Here is a 23,342-nt window from a genome sequence, read left to right as displayed (position 1 = left end):
TACCTTCTTCCATTTCTAAAGAATTTACCTTAACTGAGCTGTCTTCATTTCAGTCTATGAAAACAAAAAATGTTGGTGTTCTGTTTTGTCGTTTAAAAATTGATGTTTGATCATCTGCTTTAAATTTTCTTCTTTTTGTGCAGACTCGCAATCATTCATCGGTATAAACTATGGCCAAGTTGCGGACAACCTTCCACCACCACCATCCACCGCAAAGCTTCTTCAATCCACTTCAATCCAAAAGGTCCGATTAAATGGATCGGACCCTGCCATAATCAAAGCCTTAGCCAATACCGGAATTGGAATTGTTAGACTATTACATCTGATTTTAGCAACGGATTGCATATTTATTATTTTTTTAAAATTAGCAACAGGCTTTAGGAATGGAAAATCCGTTGCTAAAGACAACATAGAATCTGCAACAGAATATCCGTTGCTGATTAAAAAAATAAATATTTAAATTTTTATATAAAGTCAAAATTACACAGACCGTTGATGAGGTATTTTACTTTTACAATCTCAACCGTTAATTAGCAATCCTAAACTTACACTCTCTTCCCTTCAGAAACGTAAACAGAACAATAAACAAAGAACCCAGAAAATGCTAATTAACTCGCAGTGAATCTTCATCCCCTTCGTCCCCTGATAATAACATCCATAACAGTAGAAAAACAATTAACTTAGCATTCTCTCTTCATCGATCTGATCTTCCTTTGTCCCTAACATTTCTCTTCATCTTCTTCTCATTCGTCTCCAACATCCCTAACAAATTCAATCTTTCTTCGTAAACCACCAAAAACACAAACCCATGGCAACATCCCACTATACCCATCATTATCACCATCGAACATCCTGATTTACCCCCACTCTTTGTATATGGATTGGGTTTTACATTCTGTTCTTCAATAATCTAGGTAATTAATTTTAGGAATTATTTGTTTCTCTGTTGCAATTAAACTTACTGTTAAAAGTTTTAACCAAACTTTCACAATCTCAAGTGTTCTTCTGCCGTGTAGATTTCATCTTGCTCGCCCAGAACTCAAGAACACAGGTAACAAAATTTTTTTTATCACTACTTTGATTAATGGTTTTAGGCTATTCAGTCGACAAATTAAGGGTTTATGAACTGTAGTCAGTGCAAATCTATTTATGAACACAAGTTTCAATAGGTTTAGAACAGTAAATTATTGAATTGAGGGCTAAATATGAACAACCTTTAATTTTATCCTAAGATTATTCTCACTTGGTGCGTCATTGTGTGTTTAGAACAGTAAATCAATAGGTTTCTTGAATCTTTAATAGACTGAGGAAACGTTAATTATTGAATTGAGGGCTAAATATGAACAACCATTAATTTCATTTTTTTTCCAGTTTAAATTCATATCAAATTAAGTACCTATAGAGATTTTTGTATTTTATCCAGCGAAATTTATCCTCAACAGGGAGGGTGTAAAGGTGTAAAGGAGTGTCTCTAGTTTAACTGTAACTAGGTGTCCAATTTTATAGAAACATATTATCGACCTCCAAATTAGTCCCTATAATAAAATATCGATAAGGATAAGAGCATGCTCCTTAAGGAGGCCATTCAGTGCTTGGAGATTTGAAGGTCAAATTCAGGGATGAGAGGTCTAATCATATAGGTAATTGTGTTGTTGGTTCATCCATTATGTAGATAATCTGAAATGAGGCTTGAAAGATTATGCTTGACTAATATATTTTTAATTTTGTTTGGATTTATTGTGTTATCTTAGATTTTATGTTATTTTTCTTTTATGTATTAGGATTTTAATTCTGTTACCTAGGCATTATAAATTGTGGATTTCTTTTCCTTGTTCTCATTTGAGTTGTGTGGTACATTTTCAACGTTCTCAAAACCATAATTATTTGACCATCCATCTCTTTAATTAAATTGATCCTTTACACTTGGCCTTGCAAATACCAACCAAGACTTCAATAAGAATAGCATGAATGGTGAAACATTTAACATGTTGCTGTAGACAGAGTTATTAACTTTGTTAGGGAGATTTGAATATCAAAAGACAGGAACAAAATTAAATGACTATCATGAGATTGAATATCATAACATGAAGGAAAAGTTGTGTAACAACAGCAGAGCCAACAATGTCATAATCATCATAGTTGGTCCATGCTTTAGCCAAAAAGAAGATAGGATGAAGAGAGTTTCAAGTTAAACTACATGCTCAAATATTGAAAAATCCAGATAGATTCAAACTTGTAGAACCAATGTTATAGCTCAAATGATGGTTTAAAATAATTATTGAAAGCTTCATAGGGTAGAAAGACCAAAATGTTGAGTTCAGAAAATTAAACATTTCAAAACAATGGAAAAGAAAAGTAGCATAAACAACTCTCAACTTATAAAAGATCTCTACAATAAAAGCAAAAGAATGCAAGACACACTCTTAAAAAATACAAGCAAGTGTAAGAATATTATAAAGCAGATGTGAATGGGAGTAACTAGGCACACAAGGAAACTTCAACTGTCAATTTGCTTTGCTATGCTAAAGATTAAACTAGATGAACCATAGGTACAAGCATTGATATCATTGCAACAAATCTAAATAAAAGCAAATTAATGTTACACTTAATTTCATTTACCCCCTGATTAGTAGTAATACAAAAGCAGAACCCCCCCACATCAACCAAAACATTAAAATCTAACCAACCAGAATAAAGAACATATGGGATACAAAAAAAAAAAAAAAAAACCCGCTAGTGAAAGCAGCTTTACCATGCCTTACTCAGCAGAAAAAGTTTGCAATCCAGTCCACCATTATCAATTGTGCAACCCTTATCTGCCATGTCTGCAATATCTGTAGTTAAGCAAACACGAAAAGGCATGAGTAAATTGAGCAAGATAATCTTCTGTGGCAGTTATAATGTTTCGATCAAACCTAAATTGGTAGAGCAACTACCCTTATCGATCTTATCAATAACATAATCACTCAATGCCTCTTTTTTTTCCTTGTGTTCTTCCTGCAGAATCAACCCATATTAAGTAAAATTCACAAGTCTCATAAAAAAAAATGTTTTACAGTTCATGTATCAGAAATGGTCCCTTTTAGTTTCCCTACTGCCTTTGCTTCTTTTTAGTTTAAGAATCCTTATGCTATTTGGATTTACAGTTAGCATGCGACTTCAACAAGTCCTTTTCCTATATGAATTAGGATTAAGTCCTTCAACTGGTATATATAGGTTGCCAAGACTGTTAGCGTATTATTGTTCTCAGTCCAGATGAAAAATGTTTGGTTTATGTGTATAATGCATGACTTTATGAATCTGGTTCGCCACACATAAAGAAATATGAGGTTTAAAAATGATCTCTAGAGAATAAAGATAGATACATAAGAAACCACCTCTCCAAAAATAATCTTTTGGCTGCATTCCCAGCAAGTAGCAAGAGAATCTTGTGAAACTTCAATACCATATTTTGTAGCAGTGACAGGATGTATAACTAGTGTAGCACCATCCCCATCATATTTTCTTATTGATCATCACGTTAAAATGACTCTATAGCAGCAGCATTAACACTCATAGCCACAAAACTTGAAAGTTACACATAATGAACAAGTATGGAACCCAAAAAGGAAGAATGCTATTGAAATCAGATGTTGAAACTATTTTCCTTTGAATGGTGGATGGTTATTAAACAACTGCTAGAAGTCATTATAATGTTGACATGGGTGAATTTATTGAAGATGAAAACAATGTGAGAACATTTGATGTTGATCAATCGGATGAGATTTCTCAACCATGTCATGTCCTTCCTACTCAAACAATTGATGATCCAAATATACTTGTGGAATCATCTTATTATGAAGAAATCAGTCAACATGAATTGCTTCAGCTTGACGTAAATTGGGGAAAAGAAGATGAAAGGGTTGCGGAGGAGGAAGAAGAAGAAGAAGAAGATGATGATGATTATGATGATGATGCTGGTGGTGGTGGTGGTGGTGGTGGTGACGACATGGTTTTGTGTGATGATGATGACATGGCTAGGAGTGATGATAATAATGAGGAGCACGAATTAATTATATTTTGTAGTATATGTAATGAATTATCTTTATTATATGTATGGATGATTTCATATTATTTCCTCATATTACTTGACAAGTTTAGGCTTTCAATGTTATTTATTTGCTATTTTATTCAAGTTTGTGTTATGGATCAGATGACATATATTATTTTGATTGAACTTCGAAACCATTTCTAATAAACTGGTAGTTCCTGCTTACAGGCTTACAGGCAGTACATATACAAAGAATTTTTGTTCCTACTTATAGGCTTGTTCCTTCTTCCCTAAGATAATCCTCATATTGCCGGTCTGCATAGACAAACAGGTATAATGTGTATGCCTTGTGACATGACAAAGGTTGTATTTTTATCTTACATTTTTGGAAAACACCATTGTGGACTAAATTTTACTTAATGACAGGATATCATCAGCAGATTCACAAGAAACTGACCCATCTGTTTTAATTAATGGCCATTTTGATGGTCCTTTTGGTTCATCAGGAGCTGGTGATTAAATTACATCTCTTAACCACTTGGGCTGCCTTAAATATCTCAAACGTACTTGTTGATTATGAATTTCCATGCTTAGTCATTTCAATTTGCATGTTTGATTGTTATGCAGCATCAATGCTGGAATTAGCTAGAGTTACTACAGAATCGGGTTGGATTCCTCCTCAACCTATTATTTTTCTTTTTAACGTTACTGGTATGATGTGATCCAATTTGAATGTTACTTTTGTTCAGCCTTTTTAGGATGCATATGGTACATTGACTCAATGATTTGGAGAAAAGGGAACTGGATTTCGAGAAGAAAATGTAAAGCAGCCTATGAACTACATGACATGCAACTTCTTTCTTACATCATGATTGATCCAGGAAGCATCTTAAAGTTAGTTCAAAGTAATTCACATAATATCATAATGATTTTACCATGTTTTAGACATCACTCACTTTCTAAGCTGCTAGATATGGAAATATAAGAAATGAATTCAAACTTTATCTGTTGTTAGTTGGCAACATATGTTTTCCACTTTTTCTAATGTTCCTGAGTTGCGTGTAATGGTCCTGCTACTCTATGCTAATGTGTCAATCTTGGCTTTATTCATGCATTATGTCCTCCATATTGGAAATCACTTCCTCGCAGCCAAAATATTTGGCTGGCTAAATTACACTTTTTTTTTTTGCAGGCTCCATTCTGTCAGCAACCTCTTAGCTTTGATTATTCTCAAAACCATTAATGTCATAGCTAGGTGGGAATTTCTGTGTTACTGATTTACATGCAGATTTCTCTATACTAGGAAACTCCCTATTGCTAGGATTGTTCAAAGACTTCGTTACATGCAAACTCTTTTAATTCCAGTTCTAGGTGGTCTGTCCTTATATTTGTGAATCTTATAAAAATTAGTAAGGAGTGTGTAATGATGAGACTATTTTATTTGCTCATTCACCTTTCCAGCATCATACTTAAAACTTAAAAGGGATAATGCTTACATCTAATAATAATTGGTTAGGCATTAAGCACTGGCAATGACCGATATGGTGATTTGCTTAAGTCTACAGCTATGGCCATCAGCCAATACGTTCACTAGTGAAATAAAGGTAATGGAATCACGTGTTAAGGACATCATTGCCAGCTCCAATCTCATCATGCTTTGATCACTACCATTTAATTCCATGATTATTGTCTTAAACAAATCATGCTGTCTTATTCCATTAATTAATTAATCACCACTAATTAATTCCTGCTGTTTTTATTTTTATGCTTAGCTTCTATCCATGCCTGCTTCTTCAATGATATATATGACATGTATGAAGAACAAAGGAAAGAATTTTGCATTCCTTCTTTGATATAATTATGCAGTTTGGTTGGTTTTATATTTTATGAACTCAATAATTATTGATAGTAATGCATGTATTTTTTATGGTTTTTAGCATGCCTCGACGAGGATCCATATTAGATTCTAGGAGTGACAGGTCCACTTCAAGGAGTGATAGGTCCACTTCATCCAAATCATTTCAAACTCCATCAAGGCGTAATAACAAAGGAGCCACGTTTCAGCAACCTGTGTATCAGAACTCGAAGGAGTATTATATACCTACTTTGGGGAGTACACATCCTCCTCAACATGATTATGGGAGGGTTGATGCATATCAACTTTGTGAGGGGTTTCGCTTCCAAGATTTGCTTCAAACTCAATGAGGTTTCTCTCGAGATAACCAACTTGTTTATGGAGGACATAATGCATATAGGAGTTATGAGAGAGTTGAGGGTGATGATGGTGATACTGATGATGATGTGAACATTAGAGATGAAGATGAGGGAGATGGTAGTAATGATAGAGGTGTATGTGATGAGAGAGCTGGTAGTAATGAGAGAGGTGTATATGACGAGGATCAAGATGGTATCCCATCAAACCACAGTTCAACCTGTTCTCCATACATTTATGATCGAAGTGTTAAAAGGAAGGGTTTTGACACACAAATAGATCCAATACAAGAAAAAAAGAGCTTTGTTTGTATGGAACAACAGAGTAAGTTGAAACTTTTAAAAACTAACTTATTAAGGTTATATTTTCAGGTTTGAAAAAAATTTACTTATTATTATGTAATTATTTTTTTTAATAAAAGTTTGTTATTATATTTTTTCAGGTTCAATAACGCATTGTGTGAACGTGCAATCGGAGATATTTTGAGGTCTAATTTTAAGGGAGCATGGCATTGTTGGGAAAAAGTAGATTCAATGTGCAGGGATGAGCTCTTTAAGGAGTTTAAGGTAAGAATCAACACTAATTGTCATATTCTTTTCTTTGATATGTTTATAATATTCTTGTAATTTGTTTGTGTTTGGGTTCAAACGGAAATATATTCACTCTTTAATTGAGACTACTTTATTGATGTGTTGGGGTATTGCTTCTTGGTGCTATGGCCATTGTAATACTTTAAGTTTCAAATCATGAAGGCCATTAAATTGCATAGCAAAAAGGTCCAGATAGAAGCCAACAATTACACCTAAAAGCCAAGTCTGAATGGAAAGGGACGTTGGGGGTGGAGGTAGGGATGGAGAAATAAAACTACCAAGAATTTAAGTTCAGCCTAACACTACTTGTAAGAGCAAAATGTACCAAGGCATATGATAAAAAACAAACTCGATTGGATGCCTTCATATGGAAATGGTATTGATTTTTGAACCTGCATGTGGAATTTAAAATCTTGTCAGGATTCACTTGCTTTATATTCCTTTTCTTTTATCTGTGGGGTGTTTAGTTTTTTATATAGTTTGCTGAATCAATAAGATATGGATTAAGGAGTTGTCATATTCCTCTCCTTTTTTATTTATGGGAAACCATAAATATGCTTCTCGTCTCCAACACAGGTATTGTAGTAGGGACTGATTTGTGTTCTAATTTGTTTTTATTTCTTATTTACTCTTTAATATCATTTAATTTCTTTAGTTATTACATAATCTTGCAAATTATGAACAAGATAACACAATATGATTAATCATTTTTCATACTTTGAAATTTTGTGCACTCTTTTTACTTGGTATATATATATATATATATTATTTGGTAGAAAAATTATTCCTTTCCTGAGGAAGATGAGTCGATTGTTCATAAAATTTGGGAAGATAAGGCTAGGATTGCTTTGAATCAACAATTGACACGAGCTCGCAAGAAAGCCATGTCAAATGGAAACACTACAAATATTATAGATTGCCTGATAAAGGTCCTGCTTGGATAAACAATGATGACTGTAATCAAATGATCAAAAATGTTTGGTCCACCCCTGAATTTCAAAGGAGGTCGGAATCTGCTAGGAAGAATCGATTAACCAAAACAGATGGCAAAATAAGCACTCATTCTGGAGGAACAGTGTCATTTGCATCATATCGAGCTAACATGGTAAAGAATTTTCTTAAGATAATGAATTAAATTTTTTATATTTATCTTTTATAATATTTATTAATCTTGAAAGCAAGAGGAAGCTGGTGGAAAAGAACCCCCATGGGATGATGTCTTTTCAGCTTTGCATCAAAGTACTAAGCAGTCTGGTAGCTTCATCGACAACAAGTCTAAAAAAGTGGTTGTATGTATTTTTATTTTATTATTGTTATAACTTAAGTATTATTTAACATTCAAATGAATTTATTATTACATGTATTTTATTTGTAGGAAAATTATAAAATGGAGATGATTTCAAAGTATGGAACTAATCGGGAAAATCATCCTTCATTTGATGGAGCAGCTTAGTGTGTGGCTTCAGAAGGAGTTACAAGGGGTAGGATATATGGTGCACCTCGTATGCCAAAATCTATAGTTAGTACAAGCTCTTCATCACATTCCTACTCGGTGGAGTCATCATATCCGAGTTCATCATATCGGGCATTGCAAAAGAAGATAAAGAATAAAGAAGAGGAGATAAAGAAAAAAGATGATTTTATTCTTGAAATGAAAAGGCAGATGGATTCCATGAAAGAATATTTTGTGAACAATCTTGGATACCATGGTGGGACATCAAATATTGCCCAAGGTATGCCATCACCTTTGGCCCCATCAATGCCACCACCTATAGCTCCCCAGATAATGACACATATAGGTTCCACATCTCAACCAATTTATCGACCTACACCTCGACGACTATATCCTAATTCATCTTGTGTCGATCCACAATATCATGGTTCGTCTATGCAACCAGCACCATGATTGTATCTTTTGTTGTTTCTTTTTATTGTATTTTGACTTATTTGTATTAATGCAAGTTTAACTAAATTTTTATAATATGAACATTATTTTTATTCCATTTTTTTATTAGTGATGCATTTATTTTGTAATATTAATTTATGTTGGTTATATATATTTTACAACTTTTAAAATATCTATAAATAATTAATTAAACAAATTAAAATTCATTTTGATAAATAAAAAAATTAATTTAATAAAAATAATATATTCAGCAACGGAAAGTCCGTTGCTAATTGTAAATAATTCATCAATCAACAACGGAAAATCCGCTGCTGGTTTCGTGAAACAGCAATGGAAAATCCGCTGCTGCGAAATTAGCAACGGACAAATCCGTTGCTGCAAAATCAGCAATGACAAATCTGCATCGGATTTTGTCCGTTGCTAATTCCGTTGCTAAATTGTTTTAGCAACGGATTTTAGTATTATCTGCAACGGAGTAATCAGTTGCTAATTAATACATTTTTTAGTAGTGACTGCAAATGGTGACATTCCAGGACTAGCCTCTGATCCCAATTTTGCCAAAAGCTGGATCAACACAAACGTGCTTCCCTTCTATCCAGCTAGCAATATCATCCTCATCACTTCACTGTTGGCAACGAGGTCATGACTTCCAATGACCAGAATCTCATGAACAAGCTCTTACCAGCAATGCAAAATGTACAGAATGCTCTAAATGATGCATCGCTCGGGGGTAAAATTAAGGTCTCCACAGTTCATCCGATGGGAGTGCTTAAGAAGTCTGAGCCACCTTCTTCTGGAAGCTTTGATCCAAGTTATGGGGATCTGATGAAGGGCTTGTTGGAGTTTAATAGTGCGACTGGTTCGCCTTTCGCAATCAATCCCTCCCCTTACTTTGCCTACAGAAGCGATACAAGGCCTGAGACTCTTGTTTTTTGCCTTTTCCAGCCGAACGCTGGACGATTGGATGGAAACACTAAGATCAAGTACATGAACATGTTCGATGCTCGGGTGAGAGTAAATCAAATTGCAAGTGCGAAAAGTTTGTATCAATAGATGATCGAATAAAAATGCTACTGACAAGTGGTTTAATCAATTGCAGGTGGATGCAGTTTATTCTGCACTGAATTCTATGGGATTTAAGAATGTTGAGATTGTGGTGGCTGAGACTGGATGGCCATTTAAAGGAGATGACAACGACGTAGGGCCAAGCATTGAGAATGCCCAGGCTTACAATGGCAATTTGATTGCACACCTTCGATCGATGGTGGGCACTCCGCTCATGCCAGGAAAATCAGTGGATACATTCCTCTTTGCTCTTTATGACGGAGACTCGAAACCTGGACCTGGTTCTGAGCGATCATTTGGACTTTACAAGACTGATCTCACCATGGTTTATGATGTTGGACTCTCTACAAGTAGCCAGGTAAGAACAAAATTTACGTGCATTTCATTGGTATTTCGAGTTTTCAACAGCCAAGTGTTCTATTCCTGAGCTTTCCTTTGACTTGGCATTTAAATTCTGTGTTTGGTGGGGAAGATGGGTTTTAAAACATCACTACGCATTTTGTTTGTTAAGAGAATGGACAGTTCCTTATAAAGAAAGAAAAAAGGCCAAATTGTACCAAAAAAAAAAACCCCTGAAATTAACTTCTGAACAAAAAAAATCCTGATTTTTTATCATAAACATTATGATTTTTGGAATAGGCTTGTTCTGTTAGGAAATTAACAAAAAAAGAAAAACCCAGCCTATAACATCTTTTTAATCGCTCTCTATGTCTCTATTAATAATGATTAAAAAAAGAAGAAGAAAAAAATATTCAATGTTTTAATCTAACATCTTTATCAACAATATTTGAAATACATGGAATCATCATTTTTAGACATATAAATCCAAAATATTCTTTCATATTTCACCCGCAAAAACTCATTAATTTAATTTATTGAAACAGACTAGGTCACTAGCAGCAGCACAACAACTACTAGCAGCAGCCACCAACACTAGCACTGACACCAACAACAATAACAGCAGCATGAGCATGAGCACGAGCACGAGCACAAGCACAGAGACGAGCACGAGCACAAGCACGAGCTCGAGCATGAACAACATTAGCATCATAAACGGCAGCATTAGCGGTAGCAGTAGCAACAAAGTACATTTAAATAGGATTTTCAATTTAGGTTTGTTGTATGGGTTTATGGGACTTTCTTTGATTTTTTTTTTTTTTTTTTTTTGCTTCTCGGGTATCCTCACACCCTTTTTAAAGGGCAAGACTAGTCTCGTTCGAGGTTTGTGGCCGCCTCTCCCAACAAGGGATCAAACTTGCATTCTCACCTTTACAGGGATATAACGGTGCCTCACTACTAAACCAACACTTCATTGGTTTTTGTCTTTTCTTTTATGACTTGCAAACTTAGAATAAGAAGTTGTAAAGAGATTATGAAGATGGATTAAGGTTTTTTTCTCTATTTTATAAGTTTCTCACTTAAAATGGTGAACCCATCATCTTTTTACAAGTAAATTAGGGAGATTATGTGTGTGTGTAAGCTTGCAAAGAAATGTTCATTCAGTATCTTTTGCTAGAACGACTTATCCTCCATGTATTTTTTAAATTAGTCGGTCAAGTTTCTTACAACTGAGTAATGCTTGAGGTTAAGCAGCAAGATAGTGTGATTTGATCAATTGAAACAACAATAAAATATATATAGCCTTGTTGCAGGTGGTTAATAAAAAGATAAAAAAGGAAATGAAACTATAGAACAAATGAAAAACAAACCATTATATATATATATATATATATATAGCCTTGTTACAGGTGTCTTCATTAATAAAAGGAGCTCCTTCACCAAACCCAAAACTTTCACTACTTAGTCTACCATCTATTCGCTAAATTTAAACACCAAGAAATAGAAACATTTTAGAAAAAACATTACAAATCACACGAAGTTTAAATACCAATAGATCCAAACCCTCTAACAACTCTCACAGTTGCATCAAAATCCTCAACTTCCATTACATCAGGAGTTATAATTTTTTTAAGACTCAACTGCACAATTCTATCAGTTATGACATGGCATATGTAATTAGCATCTATGACACCAGCACCTTTGTAATCAGAGCATCTGTAATCTGTCAATCTCGATATCAAAGTTAAAACAACAAAACTCAATTTTAAAAACAAAACTAAACCATCAGTAAATATAAATTAAAAAGGAATTTAGATATTTTAAATATATTAATATTAAAAATAAAATTTTATTTTAATTTATTTTTAAATAAAAAATATTTTAAAAATCAACTACATTTCTAAACACAAGTCTATGTCCAAATAGTTACCTAGTGTAAACCAATATCAAAATATCAAATGATGCCAATTTTTTGTTTACAATAAATCGCATGGGACATGACCTCTTCTTTTTTTTTTTTTTTCCTTATATAATTTTTTTTTTTAATTACTTATAGCTTAAATGCGATGAACATAAATAGTTGCAAATGCTATTTTACTATAATGTTAAGCACATATTCCCCGATTTCAAGCTAAAATCTCATTCTAGAAGTTTTAACATCATGGCAAGCAGATAGTGATAACAGATAGTGAGATTTACCAATACAAGCATAAGTTCCTTTAGGTATAGCAATGCTCAAATCTGTAAAGATAAGAGTTTTAATATTAAAAATATTATTATTTGTATTATAAGTATTTTTAATTTTAATATTAAAAATATTATTATTTTGGTTTATAAATATTTTTTTTTTTGTGATGATTAATATTATAAATTTTATTATTTGTATTATAAATATTATTATTTTAATAATATTAATATCATAATTAAGAAATTTTGAAAATACATCATTCATTTTGAAAAATAACCATAAATTTGATTTGAATGGTAACATTATTATTATTATTATTAAATTAATAATTTTTAAGAAAAATATTATTATTTTCAAAGAAAAACAACAAGTTTTATTTGAGGGGATTAAAAACTATAAAAACTTAGGTCAGAAAAGTTTAATATTATAATTAATATCATAAAATATTATTAAATTTACAATAAATTTTACTACTATATAAAAAAATAGATGTGATTTCAAGGGTAAAATCAATTATTTTTATTATTTTTAACTTGGGTCTAGAAGGGCATGCCAGACCCAAGTTGATTGGGAGTGATATGAGGTAGACTGAAGTCCCCTAGGTCTTGTAGCCCTCCCTGGCCCAAGACAATTTGGTCAAGAGTCAGACCCTAGGTTAATGGGTTCGTGTAAGGACCCAATGCTCTTGGGTCTTGTGTCTTCACACAACTAAAATGGGTTCGGAATGCAGCAAGACCCAAGGCTTTTGGATCTGTCATATAAGAGCGGTCCAAATCTTTCCAGTCTGGTGTTGCAGCCGAACCCACTTAAACTTAAGTAAGTTTATTGTTATTATAATTAATATTGCTAATATTTAAAATATTATAATTTGTATTATATAATTAATATTGCTAATATTAAAAATATTATTATTTGTATTATAAATTTTATAGTTTTTATTATAATTAATATTATTAATAATTATTAAATTTTAAAAATATATAATTAATTTTGAAAAACAACCATAGATTTGATTTGAAGGGAAAAAAAAATATTACTACTACTACTACTACTATTATTAAATTAATAAATTTGAAGAAAAATATTATTATTATCGAACAAGAACAATAAGTTTTATTTGAGGGAATTAAAAACTATAAAAAATTAGGTAAGATAAGTTTAATATTATTATTATCATCATAAATATTATTAAAGATCATGATCTTGCTCTCTTTCTTTGTATTTTGTAATGTTTAAGTTTTATTTTATGTTATATTAATTTCTTGTTTCTGCTTTTTCCTTTCCTTTCCTTTACTTATATAATTATGTTCTTATCTTGTTTATTTATGTTTCTTTCTTTCATTATGTTTAGCTAAATTTATTATGTCAAGGTGAAAAGGTTACACTAATGGTGTAAGAATAAGTATAGTATAAACTCAAAATGGACTTTAATGCTTGATACTAACATGTTTTATATTTATTATCTTGCTCACTTTTAATACCTTGCTTGTTAAATAATTAATCTAGTTTTGTGTTGAAAATACTTGGCACAATAAATACTTGGCACTTTCATAGCCCAACTGTATGGTATGACTGACACCTGTGCTATGAAAGGAACTTGATTTGTTGTTAACATAAATTATCACCATGAATACCTAATAATATTTACAAGTATTGACATTACTCGAATAAAATAATTAATGTAATCATGTTAACAATGTAAATCTGATTGGAACCTCCTTTGTGTGTGGTTTCCAGTTGAGTAATAAGAGTTTATACTTGTAACAACCCGGCTTTTGAAGCCCAAAATAACAATAAATTTTTTTTTATATACTTAACACACATCGTGTCGGTAATCGGCGAACATGTTCCCTTCACATCATGAATATATAATCCATACATCAACAACAATAAACATTTCATTTAAAAGTAAATCTTACATAAACTCATAATATTATGTTTGCATGATTAGAAGTTCGCATTTAAAATATACATGCATAGTCATGAGTTTGTAATTCTATCCTACAAATAGTCATCACGAATTTAATCTAAAAGGATCTAATCATAGTTATACATTCAGTATATTGATTCATATAAAATACATCATGATTTAGAATGCAACTACATGATTCTTTGCAAAAGTAGGTTTTCGTTTATCGGGTTTCCTAAGCACCTTGTTAGTATGACGTTCCTATTGCAGTACAAAACATTTACAAGAATGCAATTACTTAATAATAATAATAATACCAATAAGAAAATGGTCTGGCAGTTTAATGAAGAATTAACATTATCTCATGTTTGAAGCTTGGCATTTGTAGTTCCTTCATGTTCTTGGTATACACAACTTGCAGTACATATATATGCACCAATTCTTACAATCAACCATAATCTTAAATCCGGCCATTCTTTAAGACATTATTTGTCGCGGTTAACTGTTCATTCACCCCGGCTATCCCCTTCAAATGTCATCATCCAAAACTAATCAACTGTTTTTCTCGGTCATCCCTTCGAATGCCATTAACCAAGGCTAATCATTCATTTATTCTGGTCATCCATTCGGATGCTATTAGCCGAAGCTAATCAATTGTTTGTCCCGGTCATCCCTTCAGATACCATTAGCCGAAGCTAATCATTTGTTTGTCCCGATCATCCCTTCGGATGCCATTAGCCAAAACTAATCAACCGTTTGTCCTGGTCATCCCTTCGGATGCCATTAGCCAAAGCTAATCATTCATTTATTCCGGTCATCCATTCGGATGCTAAGAGCCGAAGCTAATCAATTATTTGTCCTGGTCATCCCTTCAGATGCCATTAGCCGAAGCTAATCATTTGTTTGTCTCGGCCATCCCTTCAGATGCCATTAGTCGAAGCTAATCAACCATTTGTCAACATTTAAGCATTTGGCAAGCTGATATCTAAATTAACACGATATAGTAACATTCATGATAAAGTATTTTCATTATTCAACATTATTTAAAAGGAAGGTGAAAGTCACCTACCTGCAGTAGAAGCTCTACTCGTGCTCCCTTGTTGCTGCTGTTGCATTACATCGATGGTCCCTCCTACAATCACAAACTCATCTTATAAATTTTCCTCATTCAAGGATATGTTTTATAATAATCATATCAATAGCTAACAAATCTTTCTTTCAATCATTTCTTTCTTTATATCTTATGTTTTTCTCATTACACCCATTAATATTGTCATCCTTTATCCAACCATAGTTATCATTCCTTCAGGCCGATATTATAGAGAATCCATATTCATCCATTACTCATATGGTACTTTCTATGCATGTTCATTTCCTCATAATAACATACATACATATATCATGTATATTTTCAGAGTTAGTATCTTAATGTGCAAGTGTTCGTATGACTCAATTCTTTTATATAATATTCACGTGAAAGTCTACAGTTACTGTCTACCTTTGAACTGTTACTGTTCAATTTCCAACTGTTACTGTCTGATTTTGAACCGTTACTGTCTGACTTTGAACCGTTACTGTCTAACTTTCAACTGTTACTGTCTGATTTTGAACCATTATTATCTGACTTCCAACCGTTACTGTCTGACTTCCAACTGTTATTGTCTGACTTTGAACCGTTACTGTCTAGACATTTGAACTGTTACTGTCTAACTTTGAACTCTTATTATCTAGACATTTGAACCGTTATTGTCTAACTTTGAATTGTTACTGTCTGAACACTCATAAGATTTTTTACTATATCTAGAGTTATAGAACTCTGTTTCAAGCGAGATTAGTCTCGTTGGAAAGCTAATACACGAGGCTACAAGTTTTTTAAGGAAGGAGAACCCAATTCTACCTTTGAGATAATCAAAATTGCTCATTAACAAACACTACCCTATAGGGTATGTCAAGACTCAATCTCGATTGATGACTCATAGCTGGGGTTCTACAGCTCCATATTGAACAAGAACAATTTTCTTAGTTAGATATAAAGAAACTTGATCCTAATTCTCTCATCCTCTTACTCGGATTCTCTCCAAAAGTCAGGAGACGAATCTTTCTAGATTCATCTACCTTTCCATTTACACACAATATCCACAATTTAACTTTTCTCTTTTATCTCAACCCCTAGCCATATCACATATCGTTTAAGAGTATCAAAAAATATGTTTATAAAAGCCATTTTTTCTTATTTATTTCAATCTTCCCTCTTAACGTCAAAATAAAACATTCTTATCGATTTTACAAACTTTCTAAACAATATTCTTTTAAACACAATCCTTGACAACAATTTCAATCAACCATAAATAACAAACGAATAATATTCCAAACAATCCATATTGTCAAGTTATAAAGCATTATTATGAGTATAACATATCCAAATATTAACTTCATCAAATGGTGGAATTTCCAAAAATATGGGTTTAACCGAACCGACCTCAAACTTGCGGACCTATTGTGCGAGATACACAACTTCTATAACGAATGTTTGTTTAAGATCTCCACCATTCAAAATCTAGATAGAATCAGGAAGCACAACATATCTGAATATCGTGTTGATCCAACGGTGGAAGGTGGAGTTATAGTTGTCGGTTGATTTGCCATTAGTATATCTTCTCTCCAGCCTCTCTCTAAACTCTCTCTTACTCTTGCCAGTCCCTCCAATAGAGAAAATAGAATGATATTTATAGTTCTAACATCTTGTTAATTGCATATTTATCCCCACCCCTTTTTATCATTTATACATAAACTCCCAACCTTCTATTATTTGAATATTGACCTCTCTTGATCTTACATATTCATTTTGTCCTCACAAATGTTTTTCTTTGCAATGATTTAGTACTATATTCACTTTTCATTTCATTAATTTCACTATTTTTATCTTGATTTAAGTTTCTTTAATTTAATTTAACCCATTTTACTATTGGTTAAATTTCTCATCTTTTAAATACCCCAGAAAATTATAATCGGGGGTTTACAATACTATACTTATTTGAAGTACCATTAGTGGATCCTCTAACCTTGACATTTGTTTTTATCATTGTGATTAGTACTTAAAAGTGCATGTTTATCAAGGTTTTATATCATCATTTTGCACTTGAAGTATCAATAACTCCTTAACTAAAGTATGTTTTATAATAACAAGTTTGATATTATAAGATACCTTAATTTATGGTAAATGCTCATTTTAAATGCAGGACTATCACATAAATAAAAGGATTGATTGATGAGTTTAAGCATTGAAAGTTAAAGGACAAAGAGATGGCCAAACTTAGAAAAGAGATGTCGGTGCAGTCCAAACCGGAACAGTGCTCGGTAATTGAATCATATCTAGAGCTCTAGATCTCGGATTTAGGTCCATTTTATATGGATGGAAAGGTAAAACATAGGCCTACAACTTTCATTTGGACACCAAGATCTAAGAAGGCCGTTTTGAAGTCCAAAATATAGGAACAACGAAGAAGTCCGAAGCTGTCCTGCAGCCCAGACACTATTTAGTGTTCAGCCCATATCTTGAGTTCTAGAAGTCCAAATGACCTCATCTTTTTTTTGTTGGAAAGCTGAGACAATTTCCTAGAACATTCCTGAGGATTCTGGGCAAATTATGATGTTAGCAATGACGTCTTGTTCAGACAAGAAGATAAGGATTGTTATCAAGTCAAGATATGGCCACCCACTCATCAATTAGTCAACAAATCAATAGTTCCAAATTTTGGCCTATAAAAGGAGGCACTTACCATGTATTGAGGCATCTTGGTTTCCAGATCAAGATCATGCTCTTGCTTTCTCTCTTTGTATTGCTTATGTTTTTCTTTCATTAATATCAAGTTTATGCACTTCATTTCCTTTCTTTTACTTAGTTAACTTCTTTCTCATTTATGTTCTTATCTTGTTTATTTATGTTTCTTTCTTTCATTATGTTTAGCTAAGTTAATTATGTCAAGGTGAAAAGGGCACACTAATGGTGTAAGAATAAGTATAATATAAACTTAACATGGACCTTAACGATGGATACTAACATGTTTTATATTTGTTATCTTGTTCACTTTTAATACTTTGCTTGTTAAATGGTTAATCTAGATTTATGTTGTATAACACTTGGTACAACAAATACTTGGTACTTTCATAGCCCATACTGTATGGTATAACCGACACCTGAGCTATGAAAGGGACTTGATTTGTTGTTAACATAAGTTATAATCATGAACGCCTGCCAACATTTACAAGTATTAGCTTTATTCGAATAAGATAACTAATGTAATCATGTTAACAATTTATAATCTGATTGGAACCTCCTTTATGTGTGGTTTCCAATTGAGTAATTAAGAGTTTATATTATACTTGTTTGAAGTACCATTAGTGGATCCTCTAACCTTGACATTCGTTTTTTATCATTGTTTAATCCTTACATTAATCTTCCAACTCAAAGTTCTCATTAATTTCTTCATCTACTTCTATTACTACTACTACTACTACTATTATTTTTATTATTATTGTTGTTGTTGTTATTTACATTCTGTAATATATCCCTTTGATCTTTTCATAAACTCAGTATATAGGCTGGAAACCTGTGACCCGATCTTTTGGATCATTCTCAGGTGTAACAACGCCACGTACTGAGTATTATAATTATTATTATTGTTATTGTTATTGTTATTGTTATTGTTATTGTTGTTGTTGTTGTATTGTTATTTATAATTTATACAATTAACCTCTTTGTGGTTCGACCCCGGTCTTGCCGGGTTATTTATTAATTCGACACTCCTGCACTTGGGAAAAGACATCAAGCTTTTGGTCGTGTCACATTGTTTAATCTTCACATTAATCTTACATCTCAAAATCCTCTTTAGTATTACTATTACTATTATTACTATCATTACTACTACTACTACTACTACTACTATTATTATTACTACTACTACTATTATTATTACTACTATTACTACTACTACTATTATTATTATTATTAGTATTAGTATTACTATTATTATTATTGTTCTACTACTACTACTACTACTACTATTATTGTTATCGTTGTTGTTATTATTGTTGTTGTTGTTGTTGTTGTTGTTGTGTTGTTGTTATTTATAATTTATATAGTTAACCTTCCTATGGTTTGACCCCGGTCTTGCCGGGTTATTTATTACTTCGACACCTCTGCATTTGAGAGAAGACATCAATCTTTTGGTCGTGTCAATACGCTAGACTTTATTTACATTGAACATGATATTTATTGTAATTGCATTCACCATAAGAATTTTAAATTGTATAAGTGTAAATAGGAGGGAAAATCACGCACCTGCTCCGCTTGTCTCGTGACCTCCCCTAACAGAGATCCATTCATGATTGCTCCTCCTGAATCACAAGGAAGTTTTTCGTTATGATTCCTTCAAGCTGATATTATAGAGAATCCATAGTCTTTCATTACTCATATGTTACTTTCTATGCATGTTCATTTTCTGATAATAACATACATACATATGACATGTATATTTTTAGAGTTAGTATCTCAATGTGCAAGTGTTCATATGACACAATTCTTTTATATTCTTACATAAAGTATTCACGTAAAAGTCTATTGTTACTGTGTAACTTTGAACTGTTACTGTCTAGACATTGAATTGTTATTATCCAATCATTACTTTTTAGACATTGAACTGTTACTGCCTCACTATTATTGTCCAACTGTTACTGTCCAACCGTTACTGTCTGAACACTCATCCGATTTGTAACTATATCTAGAGTTCTAGAACTCCATTTTAAGTGAGGTAGATCTTGTTGGAAAGCTAAAACACGAGGCTATAAATTCTTTGAAGGAAGGAGAACCCAGTTCTGCCTCCAAGATAGTCAAAATTTATCATCAACTAATCAGTCCTACTGCTCTATAGAATCAGTCACAACTCATTCTCGGTTGGTAACCCATAAATGGAGTTCTACATCTCCAAATTAAGTAAGACCAGTTTCCTTGGATAACTAACATCCAAATATACAATTTATGTGAAGGAACCCAATCCTAATTCCCTCATCCTCCTACTCGAAATCTCACCGAAAGTTAAGAGACAGATAGATCTATCTAGATTCGTCACCCCCTTCCCTCCACACAATACTTTCATGAACTACATACCACACATCAATTAACTTAATTTTAACAATAAATACTTTTTCCCCAATTAATGTCTAAGAACCCTAACCTATAATTCAATATCAAGGCATTAATTTATTATCGAATTTGAAATGAATTTTTAAGATCATGTTTATAACACCTTACCTGGTACGAATTAAATTTTTGATCTTCAACTAGTTTAAGATTTTCAACTAGTTGAAGATTTTCAACTCCCTCCTTTATTTTCTTCTTGTTTAATTTTTCTTGTTAATCCCTTACTCTCAAGTGTTTATCTCATCTATAAACCCTTAATCTTGGATGGGTTTTTGAAATTTTAGTGTTTCTCTCTTGATTTTGCAAGAATGGATACAAAACCCCCTATTTTCTTTCCTTATGGTTCCTGCAGATTTTTCTTGAGGAGAGAGTATTTATACTCTATAATTTCCCTTATTTTTTAGGCCCCATTTTCTTTAAGTGTATTATTCTCTTCAATTAAATCCAACCCTCAACATTACCGGGTTTATTATAATATCTCGAATTATTTCGCCTGAAAATTTATATTAAAAAAATTTTGAATTCCTGTTTTTATTTAACCATATGCATGAATTTTTTTACTTTTATTTCTCATGTAGTTAGTTTGCAATTTAAGCAACCTTTATTTATTTAATTTTTTCCCAAGGTTTACATTAAAATAAATAGTTAATGTTAAAATAATAATAAAAAATATTTCTCATATTAACTAGTTTCATGCTATTGAGCAAAACACTTAATCCGAATATTAGATAGAACTAAACTTTTATGAGAAATCTCATAACATATAGTCCTACATTCGATTAAAATTTTAGGGAAATCAAGTTCGGGAAGATATTTTAAAAAAATGCTAATAGTCCGATAGTAAATGACATAAAATTCATCAAATGTAGTTTTGTAAATAATCTGATGAGCTAGCAAAGTCCAGCAATTTATTCTCCCTTCTTACCTTGAAACTAAAACTTACCTTGAGTAAAAGAGTAGAAATTGTGTAGAATCAAGGATCTAAAAGGGGTAAAACAACAAATCACTCCCTCAAGCAAGGATTTAAGAAGAAAACTAAGTGAGAGAGAAGGGAGACAAAGGGGTTGTAAGTCACGAAAAAAAAAAAAAAATTAAAGGGGAGGAAAAAAAAGCATCACCAGGTTAGCTTTCAAAGTTCATTTTAGTGTTGGAAAATGAGTTCAAAGTTGTTTAAACGTGTTTGGATGGAAAGAAATAGATTTAATGCATTGTTCTTGGATTTCTTGAATTAGGTTTTTAGAAGAGAATTTGGGAAAAAATGTGAAATTGTTGAAATTGATACGTTGTGATAGGATAGGTTGATAAAGATGCAAAATAATTGTCGCACGTCACCCGCGTGGCGTCGGCTTGATGATTTTTTTTCTCTGTTTGCTTGATTCGTTGGGAGTAGCCACCTAGTATTTAATTTAGGGCTACTAGGAAACCCGGATGCACTGGTCTTGTTAGAGATTCACGGGTAAGGGACTGGTTGTGGTTAGGGAAGGTATTAGAACCCCTAACTCACCGTACCTGAGGTAAGCTGCTTCGTGGCTTTGATGTGTTAAAGAAGTTTTAAAATTTTTGTCTTTTCATCGGATATTAGAAGTACGCCTTATGTGTAAGTTCATAATCCTTTACCGTGAGCAAATCAAAATATTAAATTCTTCTTTGTTCTTTGCAATTTTATCCTAAAAAAAAACATTCATAAACAAAATACAAACAACACATTCACTTTCACTATATTTTCTTTTCTTTTCTTTTGGTACATCCACACTACAAATTATAAAAAATTCAAAACTAAACAAAAATTACATTAAATAATTTTAAATTTACAAAATAGCCCCTAAAACTTCAGAAATTGCAGGAAAGGCCTTCTGCAACCGCAAGAACAGTGCCAGCGCGTCTTGTCCACGCGCCCCCACCACTGGCGGCGCCTGGGCTCACGCGCCGCCGCCGATAAAGGTGGCAATACCGATAGATTAGGAATGTCTTCTTCTTCTCGGTCTCCTTACGCCGGTGGTGACCTGCAGAAACAACAAAACCGCAACAACCAGTTGATTTTAGTTTTTTATTTCCTTTTTTTTTTAAATCTGCTTCGGTTTTTTCTTCTTTAGATCTGTCCTGTTTCTCTGCCTCCTCCCTTCTCTGTTTGTTTCTCTTCTGCCGATGGCATATCTTATGATTGCTATCATCCATGGCTACAGAAGTTGGTGACTGTCCAGTTAGGGGGGAGGAGAGATGTCGTATGTTGCTACAGTGGGAGACCAGGGCCTGTGGCTGGTTGAAACAGGGAAGATCTCTCGGCTGCGGGTTGGAAGGTGGTGCTCTTGGTTGCTAAGAGGAGCAGCTGAGAGGGAGAAGGCCTGGCGTGTGTGGCTGGTCTGTGGGTGCTGCTTCTTTGTTGCTTTTGGTAGTCGGCCGAAGGAGAAGAAGGCGCTGTTGATAGGGAAGGTGATGCTGCTACATAGGGAAAGGGACAATGTGTGGTTGGGAGGCGGTTTTGTTTCTATATGTGTGTGTGGGGAAGAATGGACTGGTTGTCGAGCTATTGGGTGGAGGAGATCGGGGAAGAAGAGGAAAAACAACTTGGGTTCTATGAGAGGGGTCTGGCTGCTGGTCTGTGGGGGGAAGGTTGAGAGAGGAGAGGGATGATGGAGAGGAGAGTGGTGGCCAGAGAAGGGGCCTGGTGAGATAGTTCGGGGGGGGGGGAGGAAGAAGAAAAAAATTAGGAGGGGGCAGCGACTCCTTTTGGGTCAGGGAGAAGAAAAGGTTGGGTTTTTTTTTTTTTTTGTGTTGCCTCCTCTCCCCCAAATGTTCAAAATTGCCCCCCCTCTTTTGTGTGTGTTGAAGGCTACTATATATAGGAAAAATATTGTTTTAGCCTCAAAATTGATCCCTCAACTTTCTTTTTTGTAAATTTGATTT

At 33.2% G+C, this 23,342-nt stretch overlaps 1 protein-coding gene and 1 long non-coding RNA gene across 13 annotated transcripts; both read left to right on the top strand.

Annotated features, from left to right (window-relative positions):
- Positions 1 to 527: 527 nt before the first annotated feature.
- Positions 528 to 8,833, top strand: LOC118050922 (uncharacterized). Of its 12 annotated transcripts, none has more exons than XR_012167791.1 (11): positions 531 to 914; positions 1,017 to 1,051; positions 4,259 to 4,361; positions 4,457 to 4,542; positions 4,658 to 4,696; positions 4,780 to 4,935; positions 5,223 to 5,285; positions 5,968 to 6,566; positions 6,685 to 6,808; positions 8,011 to 8,121; positions 8,208 to 8,833. It is a non-coding gene; the product is annotated as an uncharacterized lncRNA (long non-coding RNA). The 12 variants fall into 12 exon arrangements; XR_012167793.1 differs by having other exon boundaries at positions 532 to 914; positions 4,780 to 4,851; XR_012167799.1 differs by having other exon boundaries at positions 528 to 914; positions 999 to 1,051; positions 4,658 to 4,935.
- A 450-nt stretch (positions 8,834 to 9,283) lies between these two features.
- Positions 9,284 to 23,069, top strand: LOC118050916 (uncharacterized). Its single transcript, XM_035061382.2, has 5 exons — positions 9,284 to 9,746; positions 9,838 to 10,161; positions 10,688 to 10,916; positions 22,282 to 22,379; positions 22,644 to 23,069. Exons 1-5 carry the CDS (start codon positions 9,381 to 9,383, stop codon positions 23,067 to 23,069), a joined length of 1,443 nt encoding a protein of 480 aa, XP_034917273.2. The 5' UTR covers positions 9,284 to 9,380.
- The last annotated feature ends 273 nt before the right edge of the window (positions 23,070 to 23,342 follow it).

Source organism: Populus alba, chromosome 14 (genome assembly GCF_005239225.2).
Source record: "Populus alba chromosome 14, ASM523922v2, whole genome shotgun sequence".
Taxonomy (NCBI): domain Eukaryota; kingdom Viridiplantae; phylum Streptophyta; class Magnoliopsida; order Malpighiales; family Salicaceae; genus Populus; species Populus alba.
Note: the sequence above shows the minus strand (reverse complement) of the source record. Positions and strands in the feature narration are given on the sequence as shown.